Source organism: Quercus robur, chromosome 6 (genome assembly GCF_932294415.1).
Source record: "Quercus robur chromosome 6, dhQueRobu3.1, whole genome shotgun sequence".
In the NCBI taxonomy this organism is placed as follows: Eukaryota; Viridiplantae; Streptophyta; class Magnoliopsida; order Fagales; family Fagaceae; genus Quercus; species Quercus robur.
In genome coordinates, this window is record NC_065539.1 from 48,426,289 (window position 1) to 48,443,941 (window position 17,653).

General features: G+C 32.1%; 3 protein-coding genes and 1 pseudogene across 3 annotated transcripts in view; 3 read left to right on the top strand and 1 right to left on the bottom strand.

Moving 5' to 3' along the window:
• The window catches only part of LOC126689191 (peroxidase 3-like), a 75,664-nt gene that overhangs the window by 16,205 nt on the left and 41,806 nt on the right, over window positions 1-17,653 (top strand). The gene's annotated exons all lie outside the window — the stretch shown is intronic.
• Window positions 1,293-3,481, top strand: LOC126689190 (peroxidase 3-like). Its single transcript, XM_050384268.1, has 4 exons — window positions 1,293-1,532; window positions 1,851-2,042; window positions 2,247-2,412; window positions 2,989-3,481. Exons 1-4 carry the CDS (start codon window positions 1,317-1,319, stop codon window positions 3,405-3,407), a joined length of 993 nt encoding a protein of 330 aa, XP_050240225.1. The 5' UTR covers window positions 1,293-1,316; the 3' UTR covers window positions 3,408-3,481.
• On the top strand, window positions 7,396-8,963 carry LOC126690311 (peroxidase 1-like; annotated as a pseudogene).
• LOC126689192 (uncharacterized) lies at window positions 12,719-15,346 on the bottom strand. Its single transcript, XM_050384270.1, has 3 exons — window positions 14,784-15,346; window positions 12,913-12,927; window positions 12,719-12,785 (listed from the first exon to the last, which is right to left on the bottom strand). Exons 1-3 carry the CDS (start codon window positions 15,079-15,081, stop codon window positions 12,781-12,783), a joined length of 318 nt encoding a protein of 105 aa, XP_050240227.1. The 5' UTR covers window positions 15,082-15,346; the 3' UTR covers window positions 12,719-12,780.

Sequence of the window (17,653 nt, forward strand, 5' to 3'; positions counted from 1 at the left end):
CAGTATTTATGATTGATTGAAATTAACTCATAATAATTCATCTTTAATTTCAATAAAAATTTAAAGTGCATTTATATATATGCAATTTGCTGATTGCCTATTTACTAAAAAAAATATGAAAAAATTAAAAAGAGGAAATAAATTTATTTTATATGGGTGTGGGACTAGTCAAAATAAGGACCAGTACTTTTATTTTTGTTGAGTAGGTAAGGACTAGTACTTAGAAGCGAAGACTACCTCAAAAAAGAGGTTTGATCGAGTATTAACTATTAAGTAGTCAAAGAATTTAAATAAAAATATCAAATTCAAATAAAATGATAAATTTCCATTCCATATTTTGCCACAATTTATGTATTATATGGAACATGCGAGTAATATATTGCTATTTTCGGACATTTGTCATGTTTTTAAAGTATCGAAGGCAAGTTAAACTCATTTTATAAACTCTTTATATATATATATATATATATATATATATATTTGCCTTGTTGAGAAGGAATGCGTGCACGTCTTTCATATATACCTGGTGAAATGTGGTTGACGAGTAATACAAAAGTCAGACATAATAGATAAGAAAAATTATTCACATAACTGTTTAACAAAATATATAAACCTTTAACTATTCTAAGGGCCAATGAACTTGACTACTTCAAGAATTGCTGGTGTAATGATTGATGCAAATGGCATGTGCCTCAGTCATCAGAAAAGGAAAAGAGGGTGTGTTATATACTCTAACTTCAACTTGAGTTTAATTTTCATTGTGTTTTATCCCTGAGTTTAAGCCTTAAGGTAAGTGCATAAAAGGTGGAGTACTCAACACAGATAGAGTCACCACTAGATGTTTCATTGTGTTTTTTTTTTTTCGTTTTTCCATATATTGCATTTGTTTTCTTCTTGTTTTTGACTCATTCATTCTAACAATTGTTAGAATGAATGAGTCAAAAACAAGAAGAAAACCCAATTGAACACTGAATGTGCCACATGTAATCCAATGGCATAAAGCCGATCGTGACATTCTGATAAGAGACTGAAAATAAGCTATACTAACTATAAATCATTGATGAGACTAAAACAGGTAGACCTAAACCAGTTTATATTCATAATTATATTTATTATTCCCAGACAATCTTAACTTGCACGTCTAGAAAGACATATTTTAGTACTAATACAAAAAAAATCAACGGTTACTTCAAACAGTGCTTGCTGAACTATTCATAGGGAAATAAGATTCCTATTTGCTCTCTCTCTATATAAGGATGCAATGTATGAGTGGCAAAGCAATATAGCAGCAGAGAGAGAGAGAGAAAGAGAGAAAGATGAATGTAAAATTGAGTTCCTTCCTGGTCTCAATAGCAGTCCTGTTTGGACTTCTAGGAGTTAGCCATGGAGGAAAGTTGAGTCTAGACTATTATAAGGATACTTGTCCTCAGGCCCTTGACATTGTGAGAGAGGTCACTTGGAAACATGTTGAACAGGATTTGACTGTGGCAGCCCCATTACTGAGGCTGCATTTTCATGATTGCTTCATTAGGGTAATTCATGTTTTTTCTTTTATACATAATTCATGCTCAAATATATCTGTATGATAAAAGCTGACATATATTCAAGTACGTACTCGTCTTACTATCTTACATTGTAAAAAAAAAAAAACTAAAAACTTTCTTGCAATTCAACAGGACATATGGAATAAATTTCCACTTTTTTTCTTGAATTTGCAAAATATGTATTATGGGTCCTCTGACATAAATGTATTTGACCTTTGAAATTCAAAATGTGTAGCAATATCTTTCATATCATATTTATGTCTTCTATGTTTCTGAAGTATATATATCCGTTGAATTATATGTTAGGGTTGTGATGCCTCGATACTGATCGACTCCACAGCAAATAATACAGCTGAAAAGGATGCAATTCCAAACCTAACCCTTGGAGGATTCGACGTTATAGCAGATATCAAAGCTGCAGTAGAGAAGGTTTGCCCTGGAGTTGTATCTTGTGCTGACATTGTTGCCCTAGCTGCTAGAGACTCAGTTTCATTCCAAGTAAGTTTTGGAAAAAATTTAGTAATCTTCAAAACAAAAACAACGAATTGTTGGCTTGATCAATTAGATACTTACGCTACTAATGACTATTTTGGTATTAGTGGAGCTTTTTTTCCTTTATCTAACAACTTTTAAGGTTTTTTTTTTTTTTTGCTCAAGACTCAGTTATGCTTAATGTTTAATTGTTTATGGAAATGATTGCAGTATAAGAAATCATTGTGGAAAGTGTTCCTTGGAAGAAGAGACGGAACCATATCACATGCTTCGGATGCCCTTGTGAACCTCGCTCCACCAACTTTCAATTTTGATCAACTCAAACAAAGATTCGCTAGCAAAGGCCTCGACGTTTTCGATCTTGTGGTTTTATCAGGTAAACAATGTCAATGTATATGGAAAAAGGTAGTGATAAGAAATTGGAACATCTATATTTGTGTTAGTTTTATGAGGTTGGCATTCATGAGAATTTCAAAGCTCAAACATTAAAATATTGGTTCGAGTTTCGTTTAGCCTTATTTGAACAGTAATTATTAATTTCATGAATCAGACATATATATATTCTCTCGTAATATATGTGTGGGTCTCATTTGACTATAGGAGTAATATGATTCACATGTTGTTGCAAGTGAAGATGTATATACAAAGTGCACAAAATATGTCCTCCTCCTTACTTTTAACTAACACTAAATAATTAATGCCCCATTATAACGTAGCTTTGATGTAATAATCTAATAGAAGATGTGCATATCATGAACTAATTAGCATAAGATAATGAGACAATAAACTATTCGTCAAAATGAGCTATGGAAGGCAATTATCAGGACAAATTAAGCATTATTGTTCTTGTTGTTATTGATATTACTATAATCTAATGATCTTTCTCTTTCTTTCTTTTTTCCCCAATCCTAATTTTGCCCAAAAACTAAAAAGAAACTCTCTATATGGTCAGGTGCGCACACCATTGGCGATTCACATTGCTTTTCTTTCAGCAATAGACTATACAATTTTACGGGAAAAGGCTATGGTCAGGATCCTTCGCTTAATCCAATCTATGCAACTTACCTGAAAACCAAATGCAAGAACCTCTCAGACAACACAACTTCGTTGCCAATGGACCCTAAAAGCTCTCTATCTTTTGATACCCATTACTACAAAATCTTGTTAAAACATAAAGGCCTTTTCCAATCCGATGCTGCACTTCTAACAGATAAAAAGTCTTTTAAAGAAGTTAAAAAATTGATTGTCTTCGAATATTTCTTAGAGAAGTTTGCTCACTCCATAAAGAAGATGGGAGAAATTCAAGTGCTTACAGGAAATGAGGGACAGATAAGAAAAAACTGCAGTGTGGTGAGTTTGGTTTATGAGTGATGGAATGTATAATTTATTTATATGGATATGTATATTTTCCATTCTCTTAATTATGATAAATAATTTGTGATCCATAATTGTTTGGACAAAAAAAATTCAAAACAAAGGCAACTTGCATTCTAGCTGAAATCCAAATACGAGCAAGTATTGGCCGAAATGAAATGACCCATAATTTTTTTCGAGGTGGAACGAGGGAGTTCCTTCTTCGGGTTTGCTTACCAATATGGTATTTTTCGACCACTCCGACTAAAATGAAATGGAATCAATAATAATTTAATAAACCAAACTTATGCAAATGATCACCACGTTCAATCCGTGTTCAATAAATTTTTCACAAGAGATAATTAAGTAGTGGTGACATAGCAAGAGGCTTTAGGATAAAACTTGATATAGTTCTATGAAGATAAAGAAAATGATCTTTTCCACTTGTTTTGAAATAAGGAAATTCCATTTCATTATAAGGATTAGGTATAGTTAACAAATCTTAGATGATAAATGAGTGAAGCTTGTGTCTAGTGTCTTTTTGTATTGGACACACTATGATTCGGATACGTGTCCGCAGCGTAGTGTGTCTAATGTAAAAAAAGCACTAGATACAAGCTATATCTATAATAAATATAATGTCACAATATTTAAATTCAATTATCATTTCTTACTTGGTGGGAATAAAATTAAAAATTATGTTAAAGAAACTGAATTTGAATCATAAGTTAATCCTCTCTATTTTATTGCAAATGGAGAGGATCTTGATCTTGAGGGTAAATGACACATCAAATCCAAAAAGAGAATCTCATGAGTTAGAACTTAGAGCACTGGTAAAACGAATAGTGCTCATGCAGTGACATGAATCAAATTAGTCTTTGATCTATATATCTTAAAAGAATTAATCAAGTTATAATTAAATGTTCATTATAATTGTTTATATAGTCGAAATCAATCTAGTATATGCATGATGTGAGATACAACACACGCTTGCATAATACACATTTATAAAATTCAATGTAATACGATACATATAACCTGGGATGTTACAAATTGAGCCTATATTTTTTAAAAGATCATCAGGGTTGCCTCTTGGTTTGTTTCCAAGATCCTTTATTAATTGAGCAAAAATTTCCGTTGATTACAAACATGTGATGGTGGTTTGGGTTTGCTTATTCACTTAATGGGATATATAAAAGTATAGCTATATTAAAAATTAAATAAACTCCACAAAATAAGCATAAAATTATGATGTGATGCGCTATTTAATGTATTGATTAAGTCAATGTCGGTGTTGATAGACAAGTTGACCGGCCAAGACTGGTTGGATTTGAATCATTTGTTAGAAATGGAGAAAGAATCAAAGAACTAGGAAAATAATACATAATAATATATTGAGTATATTGAGTTATTAACCCATATTCTCTTTCATCGAGGAATTGCCGGATTAGGATTACGGAATGAAGAAGATTTAAAAACCTTTAGAACTGAAGAAGTCTACGAACTACGATTTCCAAAACAAACAAACAAAAAAAAGAAGTCTATGCTCCTTTGGTCACGTATTGCATGAGCAGTGAGCACGTTATCAAAAGCAAGAATAAAAAATTTATAAAGGCGTGTGATACACACACGTACGCTTGAGTGTGCCCACGGGCCACAGTCACTACGTGAGAAATAATTTACTGAAATACTACAAAATTTTCTATATATAATAATGACCAAAAAAAAAAAAATATTCATTCAAATATTATATGATAGAATTTATAGTAACATTTCTTCTATTAGAAAGTTGAAATTCATCAATTATATTTATTAGCTTTTAACCCGTGCTTACACGCGGATATGTTTAATTGTAACGGTACTTCGGGTATGAAGTATGAAACACAGAAATAAAAAAGTGTAGATCTAACCTTGGATGTAAAACACAACTATCAAACGAAGATCTATGGTTCGAGGCCAATTGACATCAATTGGAAGCATATAACGACATTTTTGTTATTCTTTAAGGAACTATGTATTACACTGGGTCATTTTCCTATGTGACACATATATGAACAATGAATAGCACACAAATAGATAGATTCGAATAATGAATGAGAAAAACATATTTGTATGGTTCTCATCTCAAGAATAGTTGAGTAATAAGTATTATATTGAAATTAAAGCAATGGCATTATTGTGGTTTAGCAAAATTAAGAAAGTTCAATTGGACACTTGATACAAAATTAGATTTAAATTGGAATCTAATTTGGATTCTAATTGGATTTTTTCTCAGTTTTGACTTTAAATAAATAAATATATATATTAATTATCACATAGTTTATAAATATTTTAAAATAAAATTAATACAAACTTTAATATAATTTTCTCTTCAAACAATTACTAACCGTGTATATTGTTTGAATTTACCATTTCTCTTGAATGTTATACATTTTTAGACCCCTTAAACACAAACAGATTAACCTAGTTATTTAGTCAAGTGATTAACTTAGGTAAATTATGCAGATCTAGGTTAACATAGATAAATTATATCATTGAAACAGTGCAGAAAATAAAGAACACAAAGATATGATAATTTAGGAAAACCAAGCTGGTAAAAAACCTGGAAAAAATTTAACCTAGTCATCCTCAAGGTAAAATAGATCCACTATGAAAGAATTAAAGTTTACACAATAACGACTTAGACTACTAACATCTTATTGCTACTTTGAGTAGGAAACTTACTACCATGACCACGTGATAGCTCTGAGTCTACGTACTACTTCTTTCTTGAATTCACAGCAACCACAAGTACTCCCACTTGTGTTTTTCTTTAAGCTCTTTGGGCAGCAATTGAAACGATCATCAAACTCTCGACATGAATCTTGATTCTTGATAATTCTAAGTATGTATGAAGGCAAACACCTCTAGATCTCACAAGAGATTTATACACAGCATAAACAACAACAATAAAACGTGATTAGGGTTTTTTCCTTTTATACTTAAGGTAAAACATAAAACCCTACACGTTATATGGGCTTGGGTTGAGTTGAAAATTCTGCAGAAAAACAATCTGCATGAGTTTTGATCGATTGAGTCTAATTTTCAATCGATCGAGCCTTACAGATTTACACAATAAATCCTGCAGTACACTCGATTCCAACTTTACACAAATACACTTTGAGCAAGTTTAAAACAAGATTAAATGTTTTGATCATGATTTGCCAATATTATATAATGAAGTTTTAATACATTTAAACCTAAAGTCTTAGAACCTAACACATGTTTGTTTCTCAAAAATGAAGAGATAATTGTCTCACTTTGCTTAACAATGTGTATTGCATGTGTATAGTATAACTTACCTCATTACTTTTGAGTGAGTTTATGGTATATTTTGTTTTTTAACTTTTTTTTTTCCTTCTCTTTTGTGTGTATTTCTTTAAAAAAAAAAAAAAATTGTTTGAATTTTGACTTCTGTATAGAGCCCAAATCTCCGTGATTTCTTTTATAGGGCTAGCTAAATAAGATGTACTAGCATTTGGTGCATTGGAATGATTAGTTCAAACACTATACGACAACAAGAGAATGGATTCCCTTTTAGTTCATATTATATATATAATAAAAGAGAATTAAAGTTGTGACCAAAATCTTCCCAATAAAGCATCTTCAAATTTTGCACTTTTGTTTCACATTGGCATGTTGCATATTTGGTGTTGACCCAGATGAAACGATGACAGAAAAGGCATCACTAGGTGTTCCAAAATCTTTTCATGCACTGAAAAGGGCATCCCAATAAGTGACCAAACATGCCATGCATGCACGTTCTAAATATTACAGTCAAATCCTAACCAGTAATCACCTTCACGTAATTTCATACTTAATTCATCATTGAGCTAATTAAAAGTACTAACCAAATAGTCTAGAGAGAAATCAAGTTACAAACCAAGTCAATCTGAAACTCTCTTGCATTTAGTGTTAAAATTTATTACTGTTGTAGGCTTAGCTGTTTTCTATCATTGATTAAACAATGAATTGTTTGCCAAAGAAGAAGGTCGCTAGCTCCCTATATAAGGATGCAATGAGTGATAGCATTGCAGTGCAGTTGAAAGAAAGGAAAAAGAAATTCACTCAGAGAGAGAGAGATGAAAATCATTAGCTTGAGTTCCTTCTTGATTATTATAACAGTGTTTGCAATTCAAGAAGCTTGCCATGGAGAACCATTGACGCAAGATTATTACAAGGATAGTTGTGCAAATGTCGAAGACATTGTCAGGAAGGTCACTTGGAAATATGTTGCTCAAGATTTGACTTTGGCTACCCCATTACTGAGGCTACATTTTCATGATTGTTTTGTTAGGGTAATTCATGCCTTTTTCTTTTATAATTCATGCTTTTAGTTTTATATTAACTCATGAGATAACACTCATAATATATGAGTCCACTCACTTATAGGACCTGCATATTATGATGGTACATGCATGAATCCAAAACACTAGATACTACATTCTTTTAAACAGTATAGACATTTTATTAACTTTTAACTTTCCAATGTTTTGTTATTTTGCAATGTTAGGGTACTTTTTTAACAACCAAATTTCACAATTTGTTAAGGCGTGTGGTTGTTATTGTGCAATATCACTTATATATGAACTCATATCAGTAACATTTTTATTGTATACCTATCATAATTTACCACCTCAACTTAAGTGAAAAATGATTGTTAAAGTTTTATGTCACCAGATTTATTACTCTTTTATTACCTCAATCCTCTTTTCTCATAAAAAAAAATCAAGAAATCATCACATATGATGCACATGTGAATATTACATAGTTAAAAAAATAATATATGCTTGCAACAATTTAAACAGGACATATAAAATAAATTACCTCATTTTTTCTTAATTTTACAAAAGATAATCAGATGTAAATTTTACATTAGAAAGTCAAAATTTGTAGAATCCTTCCTATCACATTTATTTAAACCATGATACTTACTTAATTTGACAATATTTCTAAAGCAAGTTTGGTGAATGTTATATGTTAGGGTTGTGATGCCTCAGTATTGCTCGACTCTACACCAAATAATGCAGCTGAAAAGGATTCACCTCCAGATCTAACCTTGGGAGGATTCAACATTGTAGACGATATCAAAGCTGAAGTAGAGAAGCAATGTCCTAGATTTGTCTCATGCATGTGCTGATATCGTGGCCTTAGCTGCTAGAGACTCAGTTTCATTCCAAATAATTTTTGAAAAATATTTTAATATAATCTTATACACACAAACAATGAAATCTCTACTTGATCAATATTTAAATGGAGTGCAAGTTTTGTTTATTTTTTTATTTAACACTATTCTTTTTAGTTTTTCTAATATATATGGTACAACAAAATTGTTAAGTTTAATTGCTATGGATATGGCTGCAATATAAGAGATTATTGTGGGAAGTGCCGCTTGGAAGAAGAGACGGAACCATATCACTTGCTTCAGAAGCCATTGACAACCTCCCTCCACCAACTTTCAATTTTGTACAACTCAAGCAAAATTTCGCTAGCAAAGGCCTCGACGTTCTTGATCTTGTAGTTTTTATCAGGTAAAGAACATAGAAAGAAAAAGGGGCCCGCCGGGGGGGGGGGGGGGGGGGGGGGTGTTGGGGGTTGGGTTGGGTGGCTGTGGGATGTGGAGGAGTTAATTGGCACATTTTGTTATCAACCTTTGACCTTTGTTTCAAACCATCCTCTTACTTTAAATTTAATGTATACTTTTCTATCAGCTTCTTATATATGGAATAATATCTAACAAACATAATTCATACCACGTCATCAAATTGACCTTGGTTTCATGAATTCTGTTTGTTATGTCATTATTTTTCATTTATCAAATAACAATAATAATATATAAAAACAAATTTGAAACAAAAGTCAACGTGAAGATCAAATATGCATGTAACACAAAAAAGAAGTAATAGAAAATTGGAACGTCTATTTTTGTATGAGTATTGTGAGATTTGCATATATATATATATATATATATATATATATAGTTTTGTTTGTTTGTTTTTCTGACATAGTAGCCTAATTAAGTGCCATGATGTTTGACCTAAGCTGAGTCTGATAGAAAAATATCATTTTAATTTGAAATAAATTCATTTATAATTCAAATTAACTATTATAATTTACAAGTAAATAAACGGTCAAATTATTTAAATTTTTAAATGACATGATAGTTTATAGATTGTTAGATTTAAATAATAAAATTTTAAGTGTAAAATGGATTTGAAATGGAGATGATCATATTGTGAGTCAGGCTAAGGCTGACTTAAAGTCCAGCTATTAAATAGAGGTTTCAAGTTTCATTTAGTGCTCGTTTGTTTGGGCGTTTTGAGCCCAAAAAGCACGTTTTGCAAAAAGTTGGAGCAACTTTGCGTTTGGTTCAGCCCAAAACGCAACTTTTTGGAAAAAGTTGCGTTTTGGGCCAAGGCTGATAACGCGCAAACCTTATGGAGCTGAGGAGGTCCATAAAACAAAAAGTCCAACGCGTGTTTGTAACTATCTGTTGGCTCTTCCTTCAATTACCAAATTACCCTTGATAAAAGTCCTCAGTTCTCACGCCTGAAGCTCACTCTCACGCCTCTCATCTCATCTCTCTGCTCTCCCTTTGCCCTGAAGCTCACTCTCACGCCTCTCATCTCAAGCATAATCAAAATACAAACTCAAAAACATAATCTTAAAATTAATCAAACCACAACAATAAAAGCAAAAAAATTCTTGCTCTCATAAAACTGATATAATTTAAACAACAAATCTAAAATCAAAACAACAACAACAGCAGATCAAGAATAGGAAAACAAAAAAAATTAGAACAACAATAAATGATCAAGAAAAAGAAGAAAAAGAAGTCGATATGACCCCTGGTTGCATGCACTCCGCAGTGAGGAGGAGAGCAGTGGTGGCGGTGTGGTGGAGCAAAGACAATTTCTCCTCTCTCCATGCGTGTCTGTGTGTGTTTGAACTTTGAAGATAATGACACCAAAAGGCAAGCAAGATTATGGAATCAAGTATCACAGAGAGAGCTAGAGAATTTATGGAATCAAGTAGAAAAAGAAAAAAAAAAAAAAAAAGAGAGAGCAGAGAATGGGAGAGCTGGAGAAATAAGGAGAAAGGAAGGCTCTGGAATTAAGTGGAATGTAAAGGAAAAAAATGATGATGGAATCCTATGGGTATACGTGTGTGGTGGACAAAATGCAAGAGAAAAAAAAAAGAAAAAAAAAGAAAAAGCAAAAGGAAACGTATGGATGAAAGAAAGGCAAAGAATTAGAAATCACAATTTAAAAATACTACCACAATATTTTCACAATAAATTTTAAGTAATTGGTTAATATTGGTGAGTAAAAATATAATTTCAGTGGTGGGTTCAAATTAGAACTAGTAACAACTTTCCATATAAGATTTTGTTATGATTCTTGTGAAAGTATATTGCAAAAAATATTGTGGATGTAACACTTTTTGTTGAAAAATATAATTGTTGAGAATGAATAGAAAATGAAAAAATAAATATTAAAAAAGAATAAATTTGATTAAAAAATAAAGATTAAAAAAGTGAGTAGGCAAAAGATAAATGTCACTGTTAATTGTCTAAACAGTACAAAAATTTGTCTAACATGCTGGAGATGCTCTTATATATATATATTGTTATTTTTGGTAATTTATCCCTCAAACTGCCACTTTTATAAGTGCTAGCCAAACACTCAACTTTTTTAAAAAGCACTTTTTAACAGCTTTTACCAAATACTCAGCTTTTTGAAAATACACTTTTTCATTATGCACTTTCTGAAAACTCCACTTTTTCATTATACACTTTTACAAAAAACTGAACCAAGCTCACTTTTAGCCTTGTTGCTCGGCTATAGACCATACCATTATTACAAGTTTCATTGGAGATTTACATTGCCCTTCTTTCGACAATAGATTATATAATTTTACGGGAAAAGGTTATGGTCAGGATCCTACTCTAAATTCATCATATGCCGATTATTTGAAAATTCACTACAACAAAATGTATTTTCAGTGACGAAAAAATTCGTCACTAAGGACCTTTAGTGACGAAATTGGACTTTTAGTGACGAAACTCATTTCGTCACTGTAGCCCCATCACTAAAAGCCCTGGTGACGAAAAATTTCGTCACTAAAAGTCTGATTTGATTTTAAAAAAAAAACTTTTAGTGACGAAAACGTTTCATCACTAAATGTTTTCCTCACTAAAAACACTATTCAGTGACGAAAATATTTCGTCACTAAAAACACTTTAGTTTACTAGATCATATTTAGTGACGAATAATTTTGTCACTAAAACTATGTTCGGTACATATACTGATGAAAAAATTCTTCACTAAAACTATTTTTAAGAAAATCCATGCACATATAGTGACAAAAATTTTCGTCACTAAAATCATTTCTTACAAAATTTTGCTATATTAACAATTTTTTGTTGCTATATTTGTGACGAAAAAATTCGTCACTAAAACTTATTTTCTATTTTTTTTTTATGACTTTGATATTAACATGTAACCTGTTATTACATTATTAAAACCTCATATTTGAATAACACATTTATTTCAACAACACATTTATAAAAAAAGATCCATACATTCCACAAGTAAAAAATAAAAACAAGTATTCAATTCAAACTCCTTCCATACAATAATTGTTTGCAATACATACAATAACTCTACTTAAACCCTATTTTAGAACTAATGAAAGATGTTCTCAAATGTCTTCAAGTAATGCCAAAAGTAAATCCCCTAAAAGCCACCAATAAGAAATCTGCACAAATATAAAAACAATACTTCGTTAAAATCGTAAAGTAAAAACATTAACTATGTTATAAGAAACATTTCTAACAATGCATTAAGAGTATTCTAAGTATTGAAATCAATTAAAATACTATTCATCATCAATTAAAGTACTATTCATTACATTTAATCAATAAGATCCATTCACATTTGCAAGAAACTCAACACATTCCCAATATGAATTTAAACCACCTTATAACACCATGCAAGCCACCCGCTTGCTCTAACACAACAATCCACCACAAATCTAATTTCCAACATCACAAATATAGAGTTTACAAGTATTGAAATCTAATAAAATAATATTCATCACATCTAATTAACAATACTCATTCACATTTGCAAGAATTAAAAAAAAAAAAACTCCTAATATGTATTTAAACTACCTTATAATACCATGCAAGTCATCCGCTTGCTCCAACACAACATACCACCACAAATCCAATTTCCAATATCACAAGTATAGAGTTTTATAAGTTTTTAATTAAAATTTACTTACTTTGCTCAAGCTAAGCTTACAACTTTAAAAAAAAAATCCGAGGTTATTTGCAAACAATGTGTATTTAGCCTGCAAAAGAAAAATTAAATTTATAAATACTTCAGTCTTGAAAATGATCCTCTCATAATAAAAAGAAGAAGCGAAGGCACCAAGCCAGGAGTGATCAATCACTAGTTTTTGCCAAAGGGACACTTACTGTTGAAATGCTTTCCTGCATAAAGAGAAACAAAATTGAAAATTGAGGAACCCAAACAATAATCTAAAATAACTAACTAAACCATAAAATAGAGAGAAATAAAAAATAAAGAACTAACTATAAACCAAAAAATTTTCTTAGAATTCTAACACAAGCATCATAGCAAACAATTTTTTTCTCAGAACCCATATAATTTCTCCTCTTATTCACAATGACAACTACCTATCTATCATTTCTCAATCAAATTTCTCACCTAAACCAAACAAAAATTTCTTAGAATCTAAACACAGCTCAAATATTACACCAAATATTACCCATTTGAAGACCCAAAGCTCTAATAAGTTTATAGTAAACATCTCTGGCTTTATCAACATTTCACAACAATTTCACAACTAAGACCCAAAAACATTTCACAACAATTTCAGCTAACCCAAAAATAATAGTTATCTTGTTAGAATACCACGTACATTCTAATAATTACACCTTACTGGAAAAAAAAAAAAAAATACATGCATGATTTATCACTAATGCAAGTATAAGTGTACATCATGACTAATCTAGTTGGCCATCAATTATTTGGTCAGCGGTGGCTTAATAATTGTTGCTAGAAAAGCAGCTCACCTTCATCGATTTGGAGGCTTGTTATCCAATAAAAGATGTCTGCAGTTAGATTGTAGTCAAATTTCTTTCTGAAGAGAGAGAGAGAGAGAGAGAGAGAGAGAGAGAAATAGAAATAGTTCAAGATTTTGGCCATTTGACATTGTAGCAAATGGGATATTTCTCTAGCCACCAAACCTTTGGTTCCCCTCATTATATGTTGTATGGTTTGTATTAGAAAGCCTGAACTAGCATTTTCAACTTTCCAAATAAGAACCCACCCAAACCAGACTTAGATCACACTAACCAAACTACATCAATTTGGTTATGTTTGGTTTGGTTGTGATTCAACTCTATGTTAAAAATAATGTCATACCAATACCATCATGGTATTCACTATATCCCCAAGATGGTTATGGCCCACAACAAATCAAGCCCCTTAGGGTTAACATGGTGAGCCCATTCACACAGCCACCGTAAGCAATCATATAAAGTACATTTTTTACATGGACCCAAATTCATAGATCCCACTCTCAGGCACCAAAATGAAAATTAAATAAACTACCAATCAATATAGTTGGTAGGAAAAGAAACCCATTAATAATAATTCAGATTTTTTTTTTTTTTTAAAAGTATATAACCTAGCCACCTGATAATGCTTCTCTAAAAGTTAGATTAGTCCAATGATATCATTTTCATGCAGACTGATTATTCGAAGCTAACATGTGCTTAACAACAACCATGTCAAACACTAGAAGGGTTTTGATTCTTTTGAATCAAAGTATTTTATTTTTATTTTTATAAAAAGTAATAAAGAATCAGTCTACTTGGGACCTGAGACCGAGGTCTTAAACTAACACTAGCATTAACCTGTCTGATTAGAGGAAACAACAAAATCATAATAGAAAAATATTAAGTTTAGTCACATCTCTTTCCATTATATATAATTTAATGGTACCATCAAAGTCTCCAAAATGCTATAACAATCACCATTCCACAACCACAACCACAATTCCAGTTCACAAACAACAACAACACAGCCCTCACCCAAAACAATCTATACAAAATGAGAACGGTTTCTATATGGGATTCACAACTTAGACAAACCGTCCCACCACAGAGAACAAATCCCAAACAAGAAAAAAAAAAAAAAAAAAAAAAAAACTAACATCAAGCATTTAGAATCATTAAACAAAAATTAACATCAATCATTTAGAATCATTAAACAAAAATTAACAAAAAAATTAACTTAAAAGGAAAAAAAAAAAAATTACCCATTACACATCGCTGGAAGCGTTGGGAACTGAAGCATTGCCAACGATCGGTGAACTGAAGCGTCGCGAATGGCGTCTGAATCGTTGCGAACGAACGGCGTCTGAATTGTCGCGAACGAACAGAGTCTGAATCGTTGCAAATGGCGTCTGAAGCGTCGCGAACGGCGCTTGAATCGTCGCAATCGGAGTTTGAATCGTCACGAAAGAACGACGTTTGAATCGTCGCAACCAAAGTCTGAAGTGTCGCGATCGGCGCCTGAATCGTCGCAACCGGAGTCTGAATCGTTGCGAATGGCATCTAGATCGTTGCGAACGGCATCTGAATCGTCACTATCGCCATTTGAATCGTTGGGATTTTGTGTGGGTTTTGCTCAGGCGACGTCGGCGAGCTCAGGCGACGTTGATTCTTGCGTCGCAAGCTCAAGCGACGTCGATTCCTGTGTCGGCAAGCTCAAGCGACGTCGATTCCTGCGTCAGCGAGCTCAGGTGACGTCGATTCCTGCGTCGACGAGCTCAGGCGACGGTTTGTCTAAGAAATGGAGAGAGTGAGGGAGAGACTTAGAACTAAATGTGATGAGTGAGGAAGTGTAACAAAAAATAAAACTTATTCAGTCTCAAACTTATAGTGACGACTTATATGTCGTCACTGTTGGCTACCTATAGCGACGGAAATTAGATTCGTCGCTGATAATAATACTTTTTTTTTTATACACCGATAATAATACTGATTCTTGTCATTTTGTTTGTAGTGACGACTTATTTTTGTCACTATTTGTCACATTCAGTGACGAAATGTCTTTCGTCACTAATAGTGTTCTTAGCATCACCTTTAGTGACGAAAGTTTTCGTCACAAAAAACTTAAACTTTTAGTGACAAAATAATTCGTCACTGTAGATCAATTTGGTTTCCCACCTCTACTTTTGTTTGGCGCCTTGAATTTAGCACACCCTATAGTGACGAAATTTAGATTTCATCACTAAATGTTACTATTTTTTTATATATATAGTGACGAAATATAAATTTCGTCACTATATGGTACTTTTTTGTGACGAAAAAATTTTCCTCACTAAAATTTGTCACTATAGTTACATTTTGTTGTAGTGAAACCAAATGCAAGAATCTCTCAGACAACACAACTAAAGTACCAATGGATCCTACAAGCTCTCTATCTTTTGATACTCATTACTACAAGATCTTGCTAGAAAATGAAGGTCCTTTTCAATCAGGTGCTGCACTTCTAACTGACCAAGGATCTTTAGAAGAAGTCAAAAAATTGCTTTCCTTCAAGTATTTCTTAGAGAAGTTTGCTTACTCTATGAAGAAGATGGGAGAAATTCAAGTGCTTACAGGAACTGAGGGATAGATAAGAAAAAATTGTAGGGTGGTGAATTGAATTCTTAAGAGTTGTTTGATTTAATAATGAGAGAATGTGTGTTTTATTTATATGGAGATTTCTATTTTTAGTTTTATTGAATTGTGAAGAATTGTGGTCTATTTGAGCACAAAGTGAAACCATAGGATTTGTGAGAAAATAAAGGCTTATCGTTTGTAAGTGTGATTTGAGAAATTAATTTTCTTGTTCTTTAGTGGTTGCTCATTTATAGTATTAGATTGAAGTACAATAAATTTTAATTGAATCTTCTTTTATATATATATATATATATATAGATATATATTTAATGTTTAAATGTATGAATTTACATGTAAATATACTTGACACAAAATTTCATTGTAATTAGAAGGACACTTGGCAGAAATTAGAGTATATTTAAAATATTAAGACACTTCTTAGAATTAGAATGCAATTAGAAGGATAAGTAGCATAAAATTATAATGTAATTTTTTGCATGTAATTTGATTCGTCAACAAATCACAGTGTTATTTAATTTTCACGACACTTACTTTATATGGTGATTTGTTGGTGCCTTCACGATTTGCATATAATTTGACCTAAATAATCAACTCGGGTAATTAAATTAATTAACTAGAGTCAATCTATAACCCAACAAATGGTATTAGAGCAAGTACACTCTAATTAGGTTATAATATTTGTTGTGTGATCCATTGACCTCTATTGTAATGGATTGTGGACAATCACTGATTATTCCTCCTCTTTTTTATGGTACTAACTAATACAAAAAATCAACGATTACTTCAAACAATGCTTGCTAAACTGTTCATAGGGAAGTAAGATACCTTGCTTTCTCTCTATATATATAAATAAGGATGCAATGTATGATTAGCACAGAGAGAGAGAGAGAGAGAGAGAGAGAGAGAGAGAGAGAGAGAGAGAGAGAGAGAGAGAGAGAGAGAGAGAGAGAGAGAGAGAGAGAGAGTTCCTGATCTCAATAGCAGTCCTGTTTGGACTTCTAGGAGTTAGCCATGGAGGAAAGTTGAGTGTAGACTATTACGTGGACACTTGTCCTCAGGCCCTTGACATTGTGAGAGAGGTTACATGGAAACATGTTGCCCAGGATTTAACTGTGGCAGCCCCATTACTGAGGCCGCATTTTCATGATTGTTTCATTAGGTAATTCATTTTTTTCTTTTATGTATAATTCATGCTCTAATATTTCTGTATGATAAAAGCTGACATATATTCAAGTATGTACTCGTCTTACTAGAGTTCCTGATCTCAATAGCAGTCCTGTTTGGACTTCTAGGAGTTAGCCATGGAGGAAAGTTGAGTGTAGACTATTACGTGGACACTTGTCCTCAGGCCCTTGACATTGTGAGAGAGGTTACATGGAAACATGTTGCCCAGGATTTAACTGTGGCAGCCCCATTACTGAGGCCGCATTTTCATGATTGTTTCATTAGGTAATTCATTTTTTTCTTTTATGTATAATTCATGCTCTAATATTTCTGT